We start from the raw sequence: 22,439 nt of genomic DNA on the forward strand, positions 1-22,439 counted from the left end.
ATATGTGCAGCTTACACCCCACCTACAGAATCACCGTACCATAATGAAGAATTCTTCTCTATCCTCCACACAGAGATCAGTGATTTTCAGGCACAGGGAAACATACTGCTGTGTGGGGATTTCAATGCAAGGACAGGGCACGAATGTGACATCATAGGCACTCACGGAAATAACCACATTTTCAAGAATTCCCTGCAACTGACCCCCACAAAAACTGTTCACAATAACCTTGACCACACAGTTAACAGAAATGGAAAGGAGTTATTACAGCTTTGCCGAGGCCTTGGCCTGTATCTGCTAAATGGCCAAATGCGAGGAGACTCGTTGGGCCGCTTCACATACAGCTCAGCTCTTGGCTCGAGTGTTGTTGATGATGCTATCACAGACATGAACCCCTCCTATAAAAGTGCTTTCACAGTCAGACCACAGACCTACTTGACAGATCATTGCAAAATTAACGTAAAAGAGAAAGCTTGCAGGTCACCTACCCTCTTGATGGAAGTGAGCGCAGTCAGGAGGGCAGTCTTCAAGGAGAGTGCCTTAAGCTCGGCTGACTGCAAAGGCTCAAAGGGGGCTCTCTGTAGACCCTGAAGAACTACAGAGAGGTCCCATGAGGGAACGAGGCGAGGTCTGGAGGCATTCAGCCTCCTGGCGCCTCTTAAGAACCTGATGATCAGGTCGTGCTTCCCTAAGGACTTACCGTCGACTGCGTCATGGTGTGCTGCTATGGCGGCAACGTGCACCTTCAAGGTGGAAGGGGACAGCCTCCCTTCCAACCTCTCCTGCAGGAAGGAAAGCACTGATCTGACTGCGCATCTCTGGGGGTCTTCGCGTCGGGAAGAACACCACTTAGCGAACAGACACCACTTAAAGGCATACAGGCGCCTCGTAGAGGGGGCCCTAGCCTGAGTGATCGTGTCTACCACCACAGGTGGTCTGGTCGCGGGTGCCAGAGGGTGCTCCGTCCCTGAGAAAAAAGGTCCTTCTTCAGGGGAATTCGCCAGGGGGGAGCTGTCGCAAGGAGCGTGAGGTCCGAGAACCACGTCTTGGTGGGCCAGTAAGGTGCTACCAGGATGACATGCTCCTCGTCCTCCCTGACCTTGCACAGGGTCTGTGCAAGCAGGCTCACTGGGGGAAACGCATATTTGCATAGGCCAGGGGACCAGCTTTGTGCCAGCGCATCTATGCCGAGGGGAGCCTCGGTGAGGGCGTACCAGAGCGGGCAGTGGGAGGATTCTTGGGAGGCGAACAGGTCCACCTGTGCCCATCCGAATCGACTCCAAATCAGCTGGACCACCTGAGGGTGGAGTCTCCACTCTCCCCTGAGGGTAACCTGCCGTTACAGCGTGTCCGCTGTAGTGTTGAGGTTGCCCGGGATGTGGGTGGCTCGCAGAGACTTGAAGTGCTGCTGACTCCAGAGGAGCGCAGACCGCCTTGGCGGTTGACATATGCTACCGTTGTCGTGTTGTCTGTCCGAAGGGGTGGGCTGTGGCAGAGCCGGTGCAGTCACCTCAGGGGGACGCCCTTGGCGATGAGCAGACGGGGTGCGGGATCTTGAGCCACGCCGGGGCAGGATGTGCCGGAATGCCTCCGTCTGCTGCTTCACCGCCGAGAACTGCTGGGCAAAGTCCTCGACGGTGTTGCCGAATAGGCCCGCCTGGGAAATAGGGGCAGCAAGGAACCGTGTCTTGTCGGCCTCGCCCATCTCGACCAGGTTGAGCCAAAGGTGGCGCTCCTGGACCACTAGTGTGGCCATCGTCCACCCAAGAGACCGCGCCGTGACCTTCGTCGCTCAGAGAGCGAGGTCGGTCGCTGAGCGCAGTTCCTGCATCAAATCTGGGGCGGAACTACCCTCGTGCAGTTCTTTCAATGCCTTGGCTTGGTGGAGCTGCAGGAGAGCCATGGTGTGCAGGGCAGAGGCGGCTTGTCCAGCAGTGCTGTAGGCTTTAGCCGTCAGGGACGACATGAGCCTACAGGGCTTGGACGGAAGCTTAGGGTGTCCGCGCCAGTTGGCGGCACTCTGCGGGCATAGGTGCACCGCGAGCGCCTTATCACTGTGGAAAATATCAATTAATTAGAAACACATTCTTCACAAAATGCAGTGAATCTATACCTGAAATATGTGAACTGCCTGAAATTGAACCTATTCAGATTATATTAGGAAAGAAAGAACACATGGCCCCTACAGCTGCTAAATATGCCACACTCTACCATAACCCGAGAGAAAGAACTCTGAGCCACTAAACCAAACTTCACACATTAGTTCATATATTATTTCATTATATATACTGTATATTACTGTGTATCAGTTAAATGTGATTTAAAATATTTACATACAATGCATTTATTTATTTGTTTGTTTATTACTTTGTTCTAAATATCCACAGTTGAAATCTGTTGAATAATGTTATACACGTTTCAACTCCGTTTGATTTGATTATAACTCATGCTTTGGCAACATTGTAACATACAGTCATGCCAATAAAGCAATTGAAACTGAAAAAAAAATTGAAAAATTGAAGAGAGAGAGAGAGAGAGAGAGAGAGAGAGAGAGAGAGAGAGAGAGAGAGGGGGGGGGGGGGGGGGGAGGCGCTTTCTTTCTCATCGATCGGTCTTCGCCCTGCCTCGTCTTTAAAAAGAAAAAGCTGAAGTACCAAGAGGAGCGCGTTTAACTGTGAGTGAATATCATTAGAATAAAACACAATCCTTTTAATTGTCTTCAGTTTAACTGTTTATTATTGCCATGGACTGTCTGAATTATTTTGAAATATGAATATGAATTTGAAACGGAATATCAATGTAAAAACGTTTCAAATTAATAAGTAGATAATTAGAGTTAGGGGCCGTTCACACCGAAGTTGTTTTTCTGTACGTCCCATCCGTTACGCGCTCGCCGTGGCAGTGAAAAAACAACGCCAACTTTTAAAATCGCGCCTCGAGACACCTGCATTCTGTTCTATTCGTTGCGCTGCGTCTAGCTTTATTAGCGCCATACCTCTTTCGGTGTGAATGGCCCCTAACGGGCACAGCCGTGTAATTTACGAATCCTTGTAATTCAGACTGCCGCGCTGTGTTTGCAGATTTAAATTCAGGCAGATGATAGTGTCAGGATATCATTGGTTGGTTTACCTGACCTGCACTGTTGTGGTGTTGATCTCTTCGGTTCATATGGCTCCGATGTCGGACCAGTACTCCCGGGGTGTGGTAAGAAGATGAGTTTTTTTCTCCCTTATTACAACGAGCGTTGTTCTGCATTACTAAGAAAGAAAACTTACTAAGAAAAAAAAAAAAAGTCAATTTAATGGTTGCTAATTATTTTATAAATATTTATGCTGAATTATAAGATTCAGCGTATTATCACAGATCAAAGACTACACATAGGCCTAATTATTATTATAATTATTTTTTAAAGTGGTTTGTATTGTGAAGTTTTCTAACATAATAGAAAATTGTAATGCAATTTTTTTTTTTTTTTGGTGGCATTTATTTGGTGTTTTATTTTGCCAGTTATTTTGCCATGCATAGGCCTATATATATATATATATATATATATATATATATATATATATATATATATATATATATATATATATATATATATATATATAAAGCCACATTTGAAACAGAAAAGCAAAAAGGAAAGGTTAGAGTGGGCAAAGAAACACAGACATTGGACAACAGATAATTGGAAAAGAGTGTTATGGATCTTAACCCCATTGAGCTTTTGTGGGATCAGCTAGACTGTAAGCAGGGGTGTATAGTAACGAATTACAAATACTCACGTTACTTGATTGGCTGTAATTCACACAAAAATTAAAAATTATCTTATCGTATACTCAAACTTATGCCATCCCAGATGTGTATGACTTTCTTTGTTCAGAAGAACAGAAATTAAGATTTTTAGAAGAATATTTCAGCTCTGTAGGTCCATACAATGCAAGTAAATGGGTGCCAAAATTTTGACGCTCCAAAAAGCACATAAAGGCAGCATCAAAGTAATCCATACAACTCCAGTGGTTTAATTCATGACCTCAGAAGTGATATGACAGGTGTGGGTGAGAAACAGATCAATATATAAGTCTTTTTTTTTTTTGTTGCTAGAAATTCTTCTCTCTGCCCAGTAGGTGGCGATATGCATGAAAAATGTGAATCACCAAAAACACAAAAAGAGCTATGTGAAATTTAAAGTGGAGATTGACTGAGTAGGGAGGAGAATTAATAGTAAAAATGGAATTAAATATTGATCTGTTTCTCACCCAACCTATCTTATCGCTTCTGAAGACATGGATTTAACCACTGGAGGCACATGGATTTGACTACTTTTATGCTGATTTATGTGATTTGTGGAGCTTCAAAATTTTGCCACCGATTCACTTGCATTGTATGGACCAAAAGAGCTGATACATTCTTCTAAAAATCTTAATTTGTGTTCTGCAGAAGAAAGAAAGTCATACACATCCGGTATGGCAAAATGGTGAGTAAATGATGAGAGAATTTTCATTTTTGGGTGAATTATTCCTTTTGAAGCCCGATGTTGCCCCTGTACCAAACAAATGGTCTGCACTTATATAGCACTTTTTTAACCTTAGCAGATTTCAAAGCACTTTACACTGTGGCTCATTCACCCATTCACATACACACTGATGGTAGAGCTGCCATGCAAGGTGCTAACTGCCACTGAGAGCAACTTGGGGTTCAGTGTGTCTTACCCAAGGACACTTTGGCATGTGGAGTCACAGTGATTAGTGGCCAACCTGCTCTACCACCTGAACCACAGCCGCCCCAAACAACTTTTCCCACACCTGCTCTATCTCCTCTATTGTGCAGGACATGACACTCCAAGTGAACCTGCTTTTTTAACGTTTTTTGCTTTCCTTGCATTGTTTTGAACATGTTTAACAATAACTCACTCTGTCGTCATTAAGGGAAATTTAGACCCTACACATAAACTGATTTTAATGTAATTGTTTCATACATTATAATTTAAAATGGTGATCAGTGTATTGAAAATAACTTCTTCATCTTTTCATTTCTGTAATCATGTCACCCTTTTATTTTTTTAAAATCAGATTCATGTAGTGTTTATCGTAGATAAGCGATGTGTTTTAAAAGTTGGCAGTCAAAAACACCTATAAAATATATATATATTTTTTTCTGGCAAACAGCCATAAAAGGAAATATAAATTACGGTATGTGTGCTATATTTTGAAATTGCAGCATACAGTGTTTATTATAACGGGGCATAGCTTTCGCAACTCATTACTCAATACTCACTACTCATGAGTACTTTTAAATAAGCTACTCTTTTACTCTTACTTGAGTAGTTTTTAGGATGGGTACTTTTACTCTACTCACACTACATTTTTTGGGAAGTAACAGTACTTCTACTTGAGTATGATTTTTCAGTACTCTTTCCACCCCTGACTGTAAGGTGCCTGAGAAGTGCCCGACAAGACAGCCATGTCTATGGCAAGTGCTACAGGAAGCGTGGGGTGAAATGTCACCTGACAAACTGACAGCTAGAATGCCAAGGATCTGCAAAGCTCTCATTGCTGCACGTGGAGGATTTTTTGATGAGAACTTAAGAAGTTCTGAATTTTTTTTTCAAATTGTAATAGTAATTTTCATGTTATTAATGTCCTGACTATACATTGTGATCAGTTGAATGCTACTTTGGTGAATAAAAGTACCAATTTCTTTCCTTAAGAGCAAAATCTGTACATTATTCCAAACTTTTGGACACCAGTGTATATACAATGGTGCCAAAAATATTTGCACCCTTGGTAAATATGAGCAAAGAATACTGTACAAAATATGTCTTTATTGTTTATTCTTTTGATCTTTCATTCAAAATATGCACAAAAATATATCCTCTAATGGATATCAAACAATTGAAAACACAACACAAGTTTTATCAAAAAAAAAAATATTTTTGTCAAATATATGTGTGTCACAATAATTGGTACCCCTTTATTCAATACTTTGTGCAACCTCCCTTTGCCAAGATAACAGCTCTGATTCTTCTCCTATAATGCATAATGAGGTTGGAGAATACATGGCAAGGGATCTGAGACCATTCCTCCATACACAATCTCTCCAGATCCTTCAAATTCCGAGGTCCACATGGTGGACTCTTCTCTTCAGTTCACCCCACAGATTTCTATGTACTGTAAAACATTTCGAGTTGGTTAAACTTAGAAACGAAAGTGTGACGAGGAGGAGCGCAGGAACCGGGCTGTGACTATGCGTACCTGGCCCTCAATCACGCTAATCAGCCAAGGAGAGGGATAAGTGCAGCGGGATGTGGCAGTTTGAGAGAGAGAGAGCCACACGCAGCTACCATGTGTGTATTTGTGTTTGTGTCTTTTTGTTTAATTTAAATATTACTTTGACTGTTCAGCCGGTTCCAGCCTCCTCCTTTCCCATTTTAACCTTGTTACATTGGTGCCGAAACCCAGGAAGGAGGAGGGATGCGCTGTCGTGGAGTCCTCGCCACTGCCATCTGCCCAAAGGAGCAGCTGCGGCCGTCCGCCGGGGGTGTCGCTGCCAGCCACCTCGATGCGGAGGAACAGCAGTGGTCTGCGAGGGGTGGAGGGGCTCCCTACCGGCTGCCACAATGAGGAGGGGCGTTCCATCCGCCAGGGGTTGGAGGACTTGCTCCAGTCTGCCTGGGGAGGAGCGGCTGTCATCTGCCAGAGGGTGGAGGAGTGATCGAGGAACGGGCGACGGTGTGTCTGGGAACCGGCGAGCAAATGTTTTTCTCTCTCTCACTGTCGCTCCGTCTTGCCCTTTCCCTCTCCTCTTTTTTTTTGTTTTTTTGCGGGGAAAAGCCTACCGGCAGGCGGGGCCAGAAGAGTTCCCCGCCCTGAGGCAAAGGAGGGAGGAGTGTGACGAGGAGGAGGGTGGGGCCAGGCCGTGACTACGCATGCTCGGACCCCAATCGGGCTAATCAGCCGAGGAGAGGGATATGTGCAGCAGGATGCGGCAGTTCGAGAGAGAGAGAGAGCCACATGCACATGCCGTGTGTGTATTTGTGTTTGTGTCTTTTTGTTTAAATTAAAAATAACTTTGACTGTTCAGCTGGTTCCCGCCTCCTCCTTTCCCATTTTAACCTTGTTACAGAAAGTTCACCTGCTGTCTTAAAAACATGAGTAATTTCAACTTTGGAGTGGAGGTGGTGTAGTGGGCTAAAGCACTGAACTAGTAAGCAAAAGGTTGTTGGTTCAATTCCCACAGCCACCACCATTGTGTTCTTGAGCGAGGCACTTAACTCCAGGGGGATTGTCCCTGTAATAAGGGCACTATAAGTTGCTTTGGATAAAAGCATCTGCCAATGCATAAATGTAAACTTGAAGATAACCTTTGTTTCAACTCAAATAGTTTTGTTTTACAAGTTGTTTAACTACTTACTATGTTACTTTATCAATTCAAGAGGAGTCACTTTATCTTGTCAAATAAACACACAATTTCTCACTATTTCAACAATTTTCAAGTTAAGATAAACTTTATTCATATCAATTTTCATTTTAAGAGCTCTAATGTTTTTAAATTGTTTCTTAAATGTATTTCTCATCTCAACTAATAACGGCAAGTTTGCCAGTTTCCTTATTCACACTGAATGAACTTACAACCTTTCTGCTCAAAAATATAACATTTATTTGAACAAGAACAATGTTACACAAGCTTTAACATTGGCTTGGGAATTTATTCCTAGTAGGACAACGGGTTCTAATAAAGACTGGTTGTAAAAACATCCATTTCATCAAAATAATATCCAGGTTTCTCCAATGTTTTACAGAATTAGTGCAGTCACATTTGCAGAGCACGGTCAATGTGCTGAACCTTTCACCATGCATGAAATTGGCAACATTATTAAATTTTATCAACACAAGTTAAAAAATACAAACTCACCTCCTCTCCGCCTTTGTGTTACTCACCAGAAATTCTTCTACTCCATCTCATTCAAAAAGGTGGCAACTTCTCTGTATTTCCTGTTCAGTATCACCCCTCCTCAGTCAGTCAGTCAGGGTTTACATACAACAGCACTAAGTGATCGCTCGTATTACTACTACACTACTAAAGCTAGGAAATAGCTTTAAATGGCTTTAAACAATCAACTTCAGCATTAAGGCTCATCACAGCTGAGAGACACAACAGACTGATTAATTACACAAACTCAAGGCGCTTACCTCTTACCAGACTTTCCTCATTGGAGAGGACATACTGTTTAAATTGGCGGAGGAGATTGCGGTTCCTATAGTGAAAGACTCTTGCACACTAGCTACCGTGAAATAGGGAGAAATACCCCCACTTGAATGGCTATTTTTCAACTGAGAAAGCTGATCTTCAGAAAGCTGACAGCATCTCTGCTTGGGAGTGGCAACAGGTGATGGCACATGCTCCATCCTCTCTCTCTCTCTCTCTCTCTCTCTCTCTCTCACTCACTCACTCACTCACTCACTCACAAACACACACACACACACACACACACACACACACACCGTTGTTTACCAGTAACTTGTTAGAAACAGCACAAGCTGTGATACTACTTCTGAAGTGACATTTTTGAATTATTAACGAAGATTTGGATGCATCATTTGGTTTAAACCAGCAACGACAGATTCTGATCCGTCACGTAAGAAAGTAGTTCTATGCACAAATGCGTTTTTATGACTGTTTTTTTACTAATTTTTTAAAACTTACTTGCTCATTGAACTGTTGTATACAAGCAATATCATACTCGCAATCCTGCTATATGGCCCTAAATCAGCACTGCTGTGATTACCTGCAGCTGAATCACAGCAGTGCTGATATAGGGCCATATCGCACTCTTGCTCTTGTGATATTTCTTAAATATAGCCTTAATTTCTCATCAAAATGATAAAAGGGGGAAAAATTCTAATGTGTTAAACACATGTTGTTTATTGTGATTTATTGTTATATTATTACAGCAACTGATGAGCTTGCATTCACTGATTTGAGTTTAACATTTCCAGAATGTATTTTATATTAGGATTGGCTGAGCCGTTATGGATATCTGCCTCCTCTGGACCCACACGCTGGGCAGCTGCAGACTAAAGATGGCATTGAGAAGGCTATCAAAGCAATGCAGCGATTTGCTGGCCTCAAAGACACAGGCAAACTTGGTAAATGCAATGCATTGTCTTTTCCTATCAAAGAAAGTAGTTCATTACTTGCAGGAAGTAATCTAAGAGCCTTGCTAGGCCAAACTTTGAGTGGTTTATTTCATCCACACACTTTTTCCATATTGTCAAACTGGGTTTTCCTGAATATTGTGAAAGAGCTCTTTTGACTTGATCTTTCTTTCTTTCTTTCTTTCTTTCTTTCTTTCTTTCTTTTTCAAAGGACACATAAAACCTTTGATTTAAGATTTTCTGCTCTTTCAATTGAAATTGATTTCAAATCAAATCACTTTACTGTCACTGCCATATAAATATAAGGATGGGTAAAAATCATGGTCAATTCAGTCAGGCATTTGGCTGATGCTTTTATCCAAAGTGACTTACAGTACGTCTAAGCAATACATTTTATTAGTACATACTTCCCATGGGAATCAAATCCATAATTTTTCCATTGCTAGCACCATGCTCTACCAGTTGAACTATAGAAACACATGCACACACATCACTCACATTCTACACAGAATACACAGTAAACACACAAAGTGTAATATATTGTAGGGCATACAATGTGGCTAAAGGCACTCCTTAAGGAAATGTAAATTTTTTCATGGTCACAAAATGTATCAATGTAAAATAAATTAAAAAAAAAAAAAAAAAAAAATTATATTGATGGAGCAACATAATTTGTGATAAAATAAATAACAACCGAAGGTTTTTTAGATTAAAAATAAGTTTTAAAAAAAAGGCGGTGAGGGAGCCTTTTACCCGACACTTGGGGTAAAAGGCCCCTAGGGGGTTTAAAGTGATATTGTGTAGATATAGGGGCAATAGTTATAAAGCAACATTTTTCAACTATAATTTTGAGACACAAAGATGCTTTTTTGAGTAACAAATTAAGATTGTGCTTCCTCAAAATAACTACTTCAGATAAAAGTCAACTATTTCCTGTTAATTTCAAACACATTGTGAGCCCACTTTGAATATATTTTATAACAAATCTATTTCCCCACTTGGGAAAAACAATGTGTTTTATAGGAGCCTTTAGCCTCTGCAACAGGGGGCCTTTTTACCCCAAATACTGTCCTTACACTTATTGGACAGTTATTAAAAAATGTTTGAATTAATGACCTTAAACAAAACTGAAAATGATAAATAAGTATTTTGTCTCAAAAGAAATGTGTTAATTTCAGGGATTTTCATTAGCTACATACATTTGCAACATTTAAAAATAAATAAATAAATAAATTAGATCAAATTGCCTTAAAATCAACTTTTAGACATTACATGCAAAGATCTCATGGAACAGGAAAATTTTGCAGTGTATAGTAACAAACAGGTGTTTAGGAAAGTTCTGTGTTAGTTTTTGATGCTATTTAGAGTTTTGGGAGAAAACAAAATCAATGGAGCCTTTTACCCCGCGGAGCCTTTAGCCCCGTTGTACCCTACACATAAAACAGATTTCCAAATGTACGAAGTAATTAAGCAGTTTCAATCATTTGGATTGACTTTTTGCTCATACTATAGTTTTCAAAGGTTTGGGCCATACTCTAGAGAAGAAGCTATTTCATAGTCTCCCCTCTGCACATGGGTTTTTATTACACCCAAGGCATACTGTAATGGGCACTGTATCTCTGAGGTCTATATATTGATTGGAGTCCTTCTGTCCTGTGCATCTCTAGACAAGGACACCCTGAAACTGATGGGTACACCACGATGCTCTCTGCCAGACATAATAGGAATGGAGGACATGAGAAAGCGCAGGAGAAAAAGAAGATATGCCATCACTGGACTTCGTTGGCCAAAGTCTGATCTTTCTTGGAGGTCTACATTTTAGACAAAAGACAAATTTTGCTCGTTCAAGACCAAACTTAACAGATTGCAGAAATTCCTTAGAAATAGCTGACTGCCCATTAAGGAATATTCCGGGTTCAATAAAAGTTAAGCCCAGTCGACAGCATTTGTGGCACAATGTTGATTACCACAAAAATTGAATTTAGAATTTTCTTTAAAAAAAGCAATTGAGGTTACAGTGATGCACTTCCCATGGAAGTGAATGCGGCCAATTTTTGGAGGGTTTAAAGTAACTGAATGATCCACACACTGCTAATCACAGCTCTTAAAATAACCATTATTTTCTACATTTTAACTTTATAAAGTTTTTCGCAGTCACATTTCATTAACTTGATCGTTCTTCAAACTTTCCTCTTTATTCAACCCTCTCTTTCTAGCATCCACAGTTACCCATCTCTCCATCCTTTCCTCGAACCTGCTAAAGTGGACACTATAATGGCCAATGCCCTTAAAGTCTGGAGTGATGTCACCAACCTCAAGTTTCATGCCATGTCCTCAAGTGAGCAGGATAGAGCTGAAATCAAGATCTCTTTTGCTCGCTCGCATCATGATGACGGATATCCATTTGATGGAAAGGGAGGGACACTTGCTCATGCCTTCTTCCCAGGGGAGTCTGATGTTGCTGGGGATACACATTTTGATGATGATGAGAGCTGGACCTACAGAGGCAAGAGCTACAAGCTTTACCAAATGTAGACTGACTGATTGACAGATGAAAGATAGTCCCAAAAATGGCATAAGGATTAAAGAGAGGTTCACACAAAAATTAAAATTGTGATATTATTTTCATCACTCTCATTTCGTTCCAAACGTGTATGCTCTTTTTTTTTTTTTTTTTTTTTTTTGTGGAACATAACAGTAGAATCTTTGAGGAATCTTCACACAATAAAACCATCATAAAAGTAATCCATAGTCTTGAACTGTGTGCAATAATTCCAAGTCTTTTATAACTAAATGATTTATTTGTGAGCAGACAGAAATTCAAGTTGTTATTCACTGAAAATCTTGCACCCCGCTGTAGCTCTAAAATCAAATATAGTGCCTCTAGATGTGTCGCTTTGTTTTGAGGTTTGACGTCAATGACGTTTGCTCATGAGACGACCAAACCAGTTATGTTTGATGTAATATTGACAGCCAGCCTGTGCCATATGCTCAGTGCATAATGTCTTAAATTACAGTCTATTCCTTACATAAAGCTATTTTATGGCTTTAGAAGACTTGGAATACAGCACACAAGTTGTATAGACTACTTTTGTGATTTTCTTTTTTTTTTTTTGAGCTTGACAGCCATGGTCACTTTAAACCACTGTTGTATGGAAAAGAGCTGTGTGAAAAAAATACTCCTTTTGTGTTCCAATGAAGAAATGAATTTATACAAGTAATAGTTAGTAATGACAGAAATTTTGGGTGAATTATTAATGTAACAGATATATGTATATGGACTTAAAATGTGACTACAGTATGAGTATCTCCAATGAGTTCTTATTATACTCTCAATGTTTTTAGATGACAGTGGCAGTGATTTATTCACGGTGGCTGTGCATGAATTTGGCCATGCTCTGGGTCTCTCCCATTCCTCCACTAACCCTTCTATCATGTGGCCGTACTACCAGGGTGCTGCTGGTAATATTGAAACCTACACTCTTCCAGAGGACGATCGCATTGCCATTCAGTCACTCTATGGTAGGAGCTGGTTCACAATCTTTAGTTAACATAGTTATCTGCTCTGGTAATAATTGTTTCTGCTTAAAGCTAAAGTGTGTAATTTCTGTGTTACTAGCATCACAAATGGAATTGCAAAAATAAACATTGTTTTCAAACAGCTTTCCAAATACATCTGCTGTTAATGAAATGAGCCACCATTTTTTGTCAAGATAAGCCTAGCTGACCATTAAAAAAATTGTGGCTGTGGTTTTTGTTTATTATTTGACAGGAAGAAAGAGAACTACACCAACACCATCTTCCCCAAATCACCCTACGCCATACTTGCCTAAACCACCAAACCCAACTCGTCCAAGTATAACATTACAGTAAGTCATGTTTTCCAGCAGACATAGACAGATACAATGCAATATGAATAACTCACTAATTATAACATCCCCAACACTGATCTCTCATATTTGACCAATAATTACACAAGTTAAAAGTGTTCAAACCTGATGTTTTTTTGCCTAGACCTGATCCCTCAGCCCAGGATCGTTGTGAGGGAAGTTTTGATGCGGTGGCAAACATTAGAGGAGATGTTTTCTTTTTTAAAGGTACAGTCTTTAATTTTTAAAGCTGTCTTGAGCAAACCTGTGACTATTTGGACAAATATCCAGATTTTGCACAGCATGCATTTTTATCAATATTATCAGCCACTTAAAACTTAAAAAGTTAAAGGTGCTATAAACCATGTTTTAATACCACATATTCATGTTCCTACAATCTAACATATCAGATATCAGAAATAGTACACATCTGAAAAAGCACACTTCTCTGTTATAATCCTAGTCAAACAGAAAACTAACCAATCAGAAATGCTTTCTACCTGTCAGTCATTTCAGGTGTTCAAGTTTCTCTCATTGAGTTGGCTAATATATATTTGGAGGGTGGTAATTTTTGATAAGATGGCGTGTGGTTGAAGATATCAGAACAACTGAAATCGCTTACAGCACCTTTAAATGAATTTGTCACAAAAGGTTAGGTCTTATACTGTAAATAAAGTTCTGCGAATTTGGTATGCTTAAACCTCAAGCCCTTCCTAATGTGGCAGAACAGTTATTTGTTCATTCTTATTTATTGATTGCACCTTGATAGGTGTGTACGGTCAGTTGTCTGCTACACAATAATAGGATCATAAGTTCATACAGCCTCAAAATGAATACTTATTTATACTTCAGATTGTTTCTTTTCTCTTCTCCATGGTTTTGGCTAGGTCCGTACTTCTGGCGAATCCAGCAGTCCGGTTCTCTTGTGTCCTTTCACCCTGCTCTAATAAAAAACTTCTGGATTGGTCTTCCCGATGGCATTGACAAGATAGATGCTGTTTATGAAAGAAAGACGGACAGTAGAATAATCTTCTTCATAGGTCAGTAAAGGTTACATTCAGATGAGTTTGTCCAAACTTTTGACTGGTGGGGTATATTTTGTACATCTGTGCTTTGGATTTGGGGTCATAATTGAAGGACATATCGATTTAAAAGAGCTTGTTCCTATAAGATAATGTGTAAGAAGTTTATTCAGACATTACACCTGCTACAGGCTGTGTAGGGTGTGTGACTGTGTGTTTGCAAAAGTGGATGTGGTCTCTGAGGTTAAAGGAGGTGTACAACATTTCCACATCTATTTCTTATATAGGTTCACAGTACTGGGTATTTAAAGACACTGTGGCACTTCATGGCTACCCACGTCCATTGTCTGATTGGGGCCTGATTTCTCATGATGGAAGCAAGGTGAAGAAGGTGGAGGCGGTATTTATTTGGGCTCATAACGGAAAAACTTACCTCTTCAGTGGTGGAGAGTTCTGGAGGTTCACTGAGAGCCAGGAAACAGAAAAGCAACATCCAGATGCAGATTACCCTCGAAACTCCTCCCTCTGGAAGGGCATGCCCAATAACCCTGATGACATCATCACCTGGGCACAGGGTAATATACAGAAATAAATACTGAATGTGTTTACATGCACAACGATATGCTGAAAACTGCCAAAAATTGCCTTATTCAAAAAAATCAAACAACTAAAAAAAAAAAAAAACATGTTTATGTAAGATTTTAAATCATCAGTTTATTTCTTTTGACATCTCAGTGCAAACAGTCATCCACACAAAATGTGCTCACATTGGATTAAACTGTTTATGACCTTAGCCCAAAAGAGAAACAGCGTTTAAGGTGTTTACAAGTGCATTTTCTGCTAGGACTTGATGTACATAATAACATGATTGACCTCATTTGTCATTACTCAGGATGTGCTGTTTCATCTTTAGCAGTCAATGTAAGGTGGCCCCAAAAAAGTATTTGGACTTAAGTCACTCTTAAAAATGTATGGATGTCTTTGCATAAATATCAAACCAAGTGGCATTTATTTTAGAGAAAAATCAAGCAAGTAAAACATTACACAAAATCAAGTTTGTTAGATTTCAAATTATAAAACAGTAGATATATTGTTCAAAATGAAGTGAAGTACATGTACACTTTATGGTTGTCAAATTTAGGTATAAACTCCATAGTTAATGTGATGAACTGCACCTGTGGTTACCCTGCTAGAACAACTGTGTGAACATGAGGAGAACTGACTTCATCCATCCACTAAAAATCCCCTTGACACCAGTTGGTTAAATGTAATTGCAAAAACAGTTACTGTACTTCTGGGAAAAGCTCTAGCATCAGGTGTTTGCTACGGAGCACATTAGAGGTCTAGGAGGGATTTTTTTTTATTTTCTTGGAAATAGTTTTGTATTCCCTTGCAATAGTTTTGGGTTCTCTAGCAATTAACTTAAATTAATTGTGGTTTTATTACAGTAACCATATTTGAGTAAAACCATAGCAACCACAAAATGTACTATGGTTTTACTGTACTAAGTATGGATTAACTATGGTATTTATGGTAAAACCATAACTTATACAGGTGCATCTCAATAAATTAGAATGTCGTGGAAAAGTTCATTTATTTCAGTAATTCAACTCAAATTGTGAAACTCGTGTATTAAATAAATTCAATGCACACAGACTGAAGTAGTTCAAGTCTTTGGTTCTTTTAATTGTGATGATTTTGGCTCACATTTAACAAAAACCCACCAATTCACTATCTCAAAAAATTAGAATATGGTGACATGCCAATCAGCTAATCAACTCAAAACAACTGCAAAGGTTTCCTGAGCCTTCAAAATGGTCTCTCAGTTTGGTTCACTAGGCTACACAATCATGGGGAAGACTGCTGATCTGACAGTTGTCCAGAAGACAATCATTGACACCCTTCACAAGGAGGGTAAGCCACAAACATTCATTGCCAAAGAAGCTGGCTGTTCACAGAGTGCTGTATCCAAGCATGTTAACAGAAAGTTGAGTGGAAGGAAAAAGTGTGGAAGAAAAAGATGCACAACCAACCGAGAGAACCGCAGCCTTATGATTGTCAAGCAAAATCGATTCAAGAATTTGGGTGAACTTCACAAGGAATGGACTGAGGCTGGGGTCAAGGCATCAAGAGCCACCACACACAGACATGTCAAGGAATTTGGCTACAGTTGTCGTATTCCTCTTGCCACTCCTGAACCACAGACAACGTCAGAGGCGTCTTACCTGAGCTAAGGAGAAGAAGAACTGGACTGTTGCCCAGTGGTCCAAAGTCCTCTTTTCAGATGAGAGCAAGTTTTGTATTTCATTTGGAAACCAAGGTCCTAGAGTCTGGAGGAAGGGTGGAGAAGCTCATAGCCCAAGTTGCTTGAAGTCCAGTGTTAAGTTTCCACAGTCTGTGATGATTTGGGGTGCAATGTCATCTGCTGGTGTTGGTCTATTGTGTTTTTTGAAAACCAAAGTCACTGCACCCGTTTACCAAGAAATTTTGGAGCACTTCATGCTTCCTTCTGCTGACCAGCTTTTTAAAGATGCTGATTTAATTTTCCAGCCGGATTTGGCACCTGCCCACACTGCCAAAAGCACCAAAAGTTGGTTAAATGACCATGGTGTTGGTGTGCTTGACTGGCCAGCAAACTCACCAGACCTGAACCCCATAGAGAATCTATGGGGTATTGTCAAGAGGAAAATGAGAAACAAGAGACCAAAAAATACAGATGAGCTGAAGGCCACTGTCAAAGAAACCTGGGCTTCCATACCACCTCAGCAGTGCCACAAACTGATCACCTCCATGCCACGCCGAATTGAGGCAGTAATTAAAGCAAAAGGAGCCCCTACCAAGTATTGAGTACATATACAGTAAATGAACATACTTTCCAGAAGGCCAACAATTCACTAAAAATGTTTTTTTTTATTGGTCTTATGATGTATTCTAATTTTTTGAGATAGTGAATTGGTGGGTTTTTGTTAAATGTGAGCCAAAATCATCACAATTAAAAGAACCAAAGACTTAAACTACTTCAGTCTAAACTACTTCATTGAATTTATTTAATACACGAGTTTCACAATTTGAGTTGAATTACTGAAATAAATGAAGTTTTCCACGACATTCTAATTTATTGAGATGCACCTGTATATACCATAACATAAATAAAAAAATTTTTTTTGGTGAAACCATAGCAATACATGAAAATGAAAACTCACCAGGTTCAACATTAGGCATGAACGTGCTCCTACTTGCCGATTTATATATGCCTAAACTGCAGAACTCTTTTAAGAATCAGAACATGAACTTTTACATCTAACCAAAAGACTCTGAGAGCCAAGAGGACTCAGTTCCAGGTTATTTGTTCCAAAGCCAGATGTCCATTTCACGGTGCTTCTAAACCTGTGTTGGACACGTCCGTGGTGACAACTTTGACATCTGACCATCTTGGCAAATGTCACACTTTCACGATAAAATTCAGTTATTGGTTATCCTCCAGTAACTAGCCATAAATTAGCTTAAACAATGATGTGTCACTTTGAGGCAAACATGACCATGTTGCCTTGAATCAAGACTTACGTATATGGTAAGTGTCCAATTCAAGTGCCTCAAGTTCAGTGTGGGCCATAGCCCAACATCCTTCTTGGTGACCAGAAAATTAGCAGCTGTAGTTCTGTGCCTTGCATGCCGGTACTTCCTCTATCGCATCTTATATATTGAGATATTTTGCTTTTGAGCATTAAATCATTGAGTGCCACACCGTATGGTGGAGGACAGAATGCTGTTGATGTGAGGTGATTGCTTTATGAACCGATGCACATGGCTGTATTTGACTATGCTCAGTTTGACTGTGCTCAGAGTCGGCTCAGCTAGATTTTTGCAAAATTATATCATGTTTGTGCCTTGTGTAGCCACTACAAGGTTTGTCAGTCCTTCTGGGGCATGGCAGTCTTCTTGCATAAGACTAAAATAGTGTTCTTGTTCCCGGCATAATATGGTAGGGAAAGTGAGAGCGTTGTCCTTGGAATGTGGAAGAAACTGCTCCACAGGGTCTATCCAGTATGCATACCTCGCAACGAGGTCTAAGTTCATGTTGTAACATACTGTAGCAGTCTTTTGGCATGGCGTCAACAGTAAAATTAGACATAGAAATGACCAGTGTCACGCCACAACTCATTCCCGGCTCACAATAGTCGGGAAACTGAGAGGGCTGTTTAGTCAAAACCTAAAATCTTTGTATTGTGATATGGCAGTCTTCTGGCATGGTGTAAGCAACAGTTAAAACAGGGCTAACCATCCTATGTTACTGTGGAGATGAGTTTACCTAAGAGCAATGCATATTGATTTTCATTTGTTCGCCATGAACAAGCAATCTCAGTAAGTGCAGTGCCAGCGAGGGCTAAACCCAGGCTACAGTATATACAGTGCTCAAACTGAATGTGCAAAATGCTTAAAACAGAAAAAAGGAGGCACACAAGGCTTGAGCTTGCGACAAACTCTCCTAAAGTTTCCACGCTCTGTATCAGATCCTCTCGCGCCTCACTCATGCTGTGCGGTCCTCTGAAGCCGAAGAGGAGCATTATGGGGAAGATAGGGGATCAGCTTCGGCTTTCAGAATGAAAGTGAGCCACTAGAGCCAAGCGTCATGAGTTTTATATGCTCACATTGAATGCAATCATTCTCAGTGATCACTGTTAAATATGAGCTTTTTCGCTCTTGCCCGTCACACAGAAGGATATATTGCTTGCAGGTGGAAAACACTTGTGAAAAGTTTCTGTCTTTAAAAATACAAACTTAAGTTACTCTTTTAGGGGGGGGCCTGGGTAGCTCAGTGGTAAAAGACGCAGGCTACCACCCCTGGAGTTTGCTATTTCGAATCCCAGGGCATGCTGAGTGACTCCAGCCAGGCCTCCTAAGCAACCAAATTGGCCCGGTTGCTATGGGGTAACCTGCTCGTGGTCGCCATAATGTGGTTCGTTCTCGGTGGGATGCGTGGTGAGTTGAATGTGGATACCGCAGTGGGTGGTGTGAAGCCTCCACACACGCTATGCCTCTGTGGCAACGCACTCAACAAGCCACATGATAAGATGCAAGGTTTGACAGTCTCAGACGTGGAGGCAGCTGGGATTCGTCCTCCGCCACCTGGATTGAGGGTCACTACGCAACCACGAGGACTTAAAAGCACATTGGGAATTGGGCATTCCAAATTGGGCATTCCAAATTGGGTGAAAAAAAATACTCTTTTAAGAGTCCAATGTAAACACACTTAGAAGAGTCTTTGAAGAGGTGCTTCTTTTGCTGGAACACAGCAGGGAGAAAAGAAGGATTAATTCCCACTGACCAGAAGCCAGTGGCATAACTACAGGGAGGATTGGGTGGGCAGCCGCCCTAAGGCCATATGTGAGAGGGGGCCCGCTACGGCCAACCAAAAGGGAAACAATAAAAATAACAGCAGACCCGACAGACAATAAAAAACAACAAGGGGAGGATGAAAATTATCGAGGGGGACTGTAACACGGTTCGTTGTTGGGTGGAAAGGAGGAAGCTGGGACCAGGTTGAACGATATACATAGACATTTATTGCTGCATTCTTCAATGACACACAATAAGATACTGCTTCACACTGACACCAGACACACACTGCTGCGTGCGTCTCTCTCTCTCCCCATCTGCCGCTGTCTCCTCTCCTTAAATACTCCCGCCGCTTCTCATTGGAATGCCAGACTTGTGTGGCGCACAAGTGGAACTCGTTCACCACTAATATTCCCGTCCTTGCTCTGCCCAGACGCCGCTTGCCCATGCCCTGCTCACCACAGGAAGTCTTTACTCACTATTGATTTCAATAGAATTTGGTGTTAGCATGTTGCTAAGCTAACAACGTGATACTCTATTAAGTACTACAGTGATAGCACACAGAAACATTGGGTAAAATAGTCTCTGACTATTTCATATGGCACTCTTTAAATATTTCTATCAATATTTTTCAGTATTGAATGAAGTATATTTTCAATCTACATTTTGCTCACTTCATCCGCCATCTTAGATAGATTTTTTTTCACTGAGATCATAAAAATGCTTTCTGGGATTACCTCTTCTATGAAGGATACATGCAGTGATGATTTAGATATTGGCCAAAAGGCAACATAATCATGTTTATCTTTTACCTTATTATGCTGCCTACATGGGCAGCTCACTAGATTTTGGAACAGAGCCATTTTGAACCCTTTCATTTCATAACTTCTCAGGAGATGCCTGTTTCTTCAAGAACAACTCATATTGGGTGATAAAGAGGGGAGGATTGGAACAAGACAGTGTCAGTCATAGATCAACCGCAGTTGATTGGATGATGTGTCCAGAACCGACTCCAACCAATTTTCCAGGCAGTCAGCAACCAAGAGGAGGGGATTGTAACTGTGGCATCAATAGAGCCTTACAGCTGAGTGCTTCCTATGGGTTATTGTCAATCATATTATTGCTTTTTCCAGCTTTCTTCATGTACTTGTGATGATGCTTATTTATATGGACTGTGTCAAGTCATTTAAATTTGTATTGCACTTTTCAAAACACACATCGTTTCAAAGCATCTTTACAGATAATTATGCTGTAATGTCTGTAATGTCTTAAAATACTCACTGAGCAGTTTCATTTTCATTTCAGTTTCATATTTGAAAGTCATGCCCTGTTTGTTTTTAGGTCCCCAGTGAGCAAGCTAAAAGGTTACTGTGGCATAGAACCCAAAGCTCCATAAGATGATAGTTAATGGAGCGAGAAAGAAAGAAAGAAAAAGAAAAAAAAAAACATCATGCTCAGCTGGGGGGCTCACCAGTCTCAAAGCACTTAAAGTTATAGACAAATGAAGTGACATATGTTATATTCAAATATTATTTATAAAGAAGCATCAAGCATCAAGTCCCTTATGAATATATATATTTTTTTTTTATGTTTTGATCGATGCAAGTGTGATCTACACATAGGCTTTATTAAAAATGAAACTTTTAAAAATGAAAGAATCAAATTTTGGGATAAAATCTATGGTTGAATAAATGAATTTAACTGTATGAATTTATTCTTTTAAGCTTGTACTATCACCCTATGGCAATGGTCAAGGTTATGCTGTGACAAATATTTCATTGTAATCCATTTGGCTTTGTACCTATATTGCATTTGTGCATACAGGGTAAATATATACATGCAGAATTTAACTATTCTAAGCTTATCTTAATCTATTTGTTTCAAGAAAGCAATTTGAGCTGAGTGTGTTCCACAGTATTTACTGTAGCTTACATGAGATCTAGCTGCAGTGGCAAACATAATCCACTGGGGGGCATTAACACACAGCACAACATAGTGGAGTTTTCAATATCCTTTGCAGTATTATCCAGGGTTGTTGCTTAAATTCACAGAGCACAAATTCACTAAACAGTTGCGCTTCTTTTGTGTGTGGGGTTTCAGCACAAAAACCTGCACCTTACTCACTAACCACTTAAAATCCAATTAAAACAGGTAGTATATCTGCTGAAATAGAGTTTTTAAATTAAAGCCATTGCCATTCCTCTCAGTGCAAACATATTTTCTTTCTATGTAAATTATTTTTATTGATTGTGTCTTACTCACAAAACTGTGAATATGATAAATATTGATATTTTAATATAGAAAGAAGGTGGTAAACAGAACTTAATTTCAAAGAGATGTTTGTGTACATTTCCTATTGATCACGACAGCAGTAATTCATCACATGATTACCAAAAGATGGAGAAGAGTGTTATAACCAGGCATATATCCAGACACATGTCCACTGTCCACAGACACAGTTACTTTACTGAATCGGGTGCTAAAACAACACAGACAGTGTGTGTAAATAAACAGTGCATTCAGCTGACACAATTTATTCTTAGTGAATGATTTCTCTGTTCAGTCTCTCCCAATCCAGGGTTCAGAGAACTCAAAAGACATCTTGTTTTACCTTTACAGTAACATGTAAGGGTTTTGCCTCTGTCACTACATCAAATGTTTAGAACTGGAATATTCAGTATTTATCTAGACACCTGAAATCTGTGTGACCTAGAAAGGGATAAATTACTGTGTGACTTCATTGATCATTCACTACATGAAAGGTAGCATATGAGAGAATGTTTGAAAAACATACTGTACAAGAACATGAGAGGAAGTATATATAATACTAAAATATTTACAGTATTGTGTATGCAATTGATTTCACATGCAGGCAAAACTGTGCCCAAAAATTTGTGTAATGATTTGTTGTATGAACACAACTATTTGGTTTTAAAACCAAACATAAGCAACTGGAAAGACTTTGTTGCAGCTTTTGCCCTCAAGACATGTCAAGTGGTGTGAAGTTGTTAACTAAAAGTCAAGGGAGGGTAGGTGGGGGAAGCCAGAGGAGGGTG

General features: G+C 40.1%; 1 protein-coding gene across 1 annotated transcript; it reads left to right on the top strand.

Moving 5' to 3' along the window:
* The first annotated feature begins 2,639 nt into the window (after positions 1–2,639).
* LOC127427388 (matrix metalloproteinase-25-like) lies at positions 2,640–20,980 on the top strand. The gene is made up of 11 exons (XM_051674981.1): positions 2,640–2,674; positions 3,081–3,204; positions 9,014–9,146; positions 10,823–10,964; positions 11,372–11,661; positions 12,501–12,677; positions 12,928–13,024; positions 13,170–13,252; positions 13,912–14,064; positions 14,334–14,621; positions 20,277–20,980. The coding sequence occupies exons 2-11, from the start codon at positions 3,097–3,099 to the stop codon at positions 20,534–20,536; spliced, it is 1,731 nt and encodes a 576-aa protein (XP_051530941.1). The 5' UTR covers positions 2,640–2,674; positions 3,081–3,096; the 3' UTR covers positions 20,537–20,980.
* Positions 20,981–22,439: the final 1,459 nt, after the last annotated feature.

Source organism: Myxocyprinus asiaticus, chromosome 36 (assembly GCF_019703515.2).
Source record: "Myxocyprinus asiaticus isolate MX2 ecotype Aquarium Trade chromosome 36, UBuf_Myxa_2, whole genome shotgun sequence".
In the NCBI taxonomy this organism is placed as follows: domain Eukaryota; kingdom Metazoa; phylum Chordata; class Actinopteri; order Cypriniformes; family Catostomidae; genus Myxocyprinus; species Myxocyprinus asiaticus.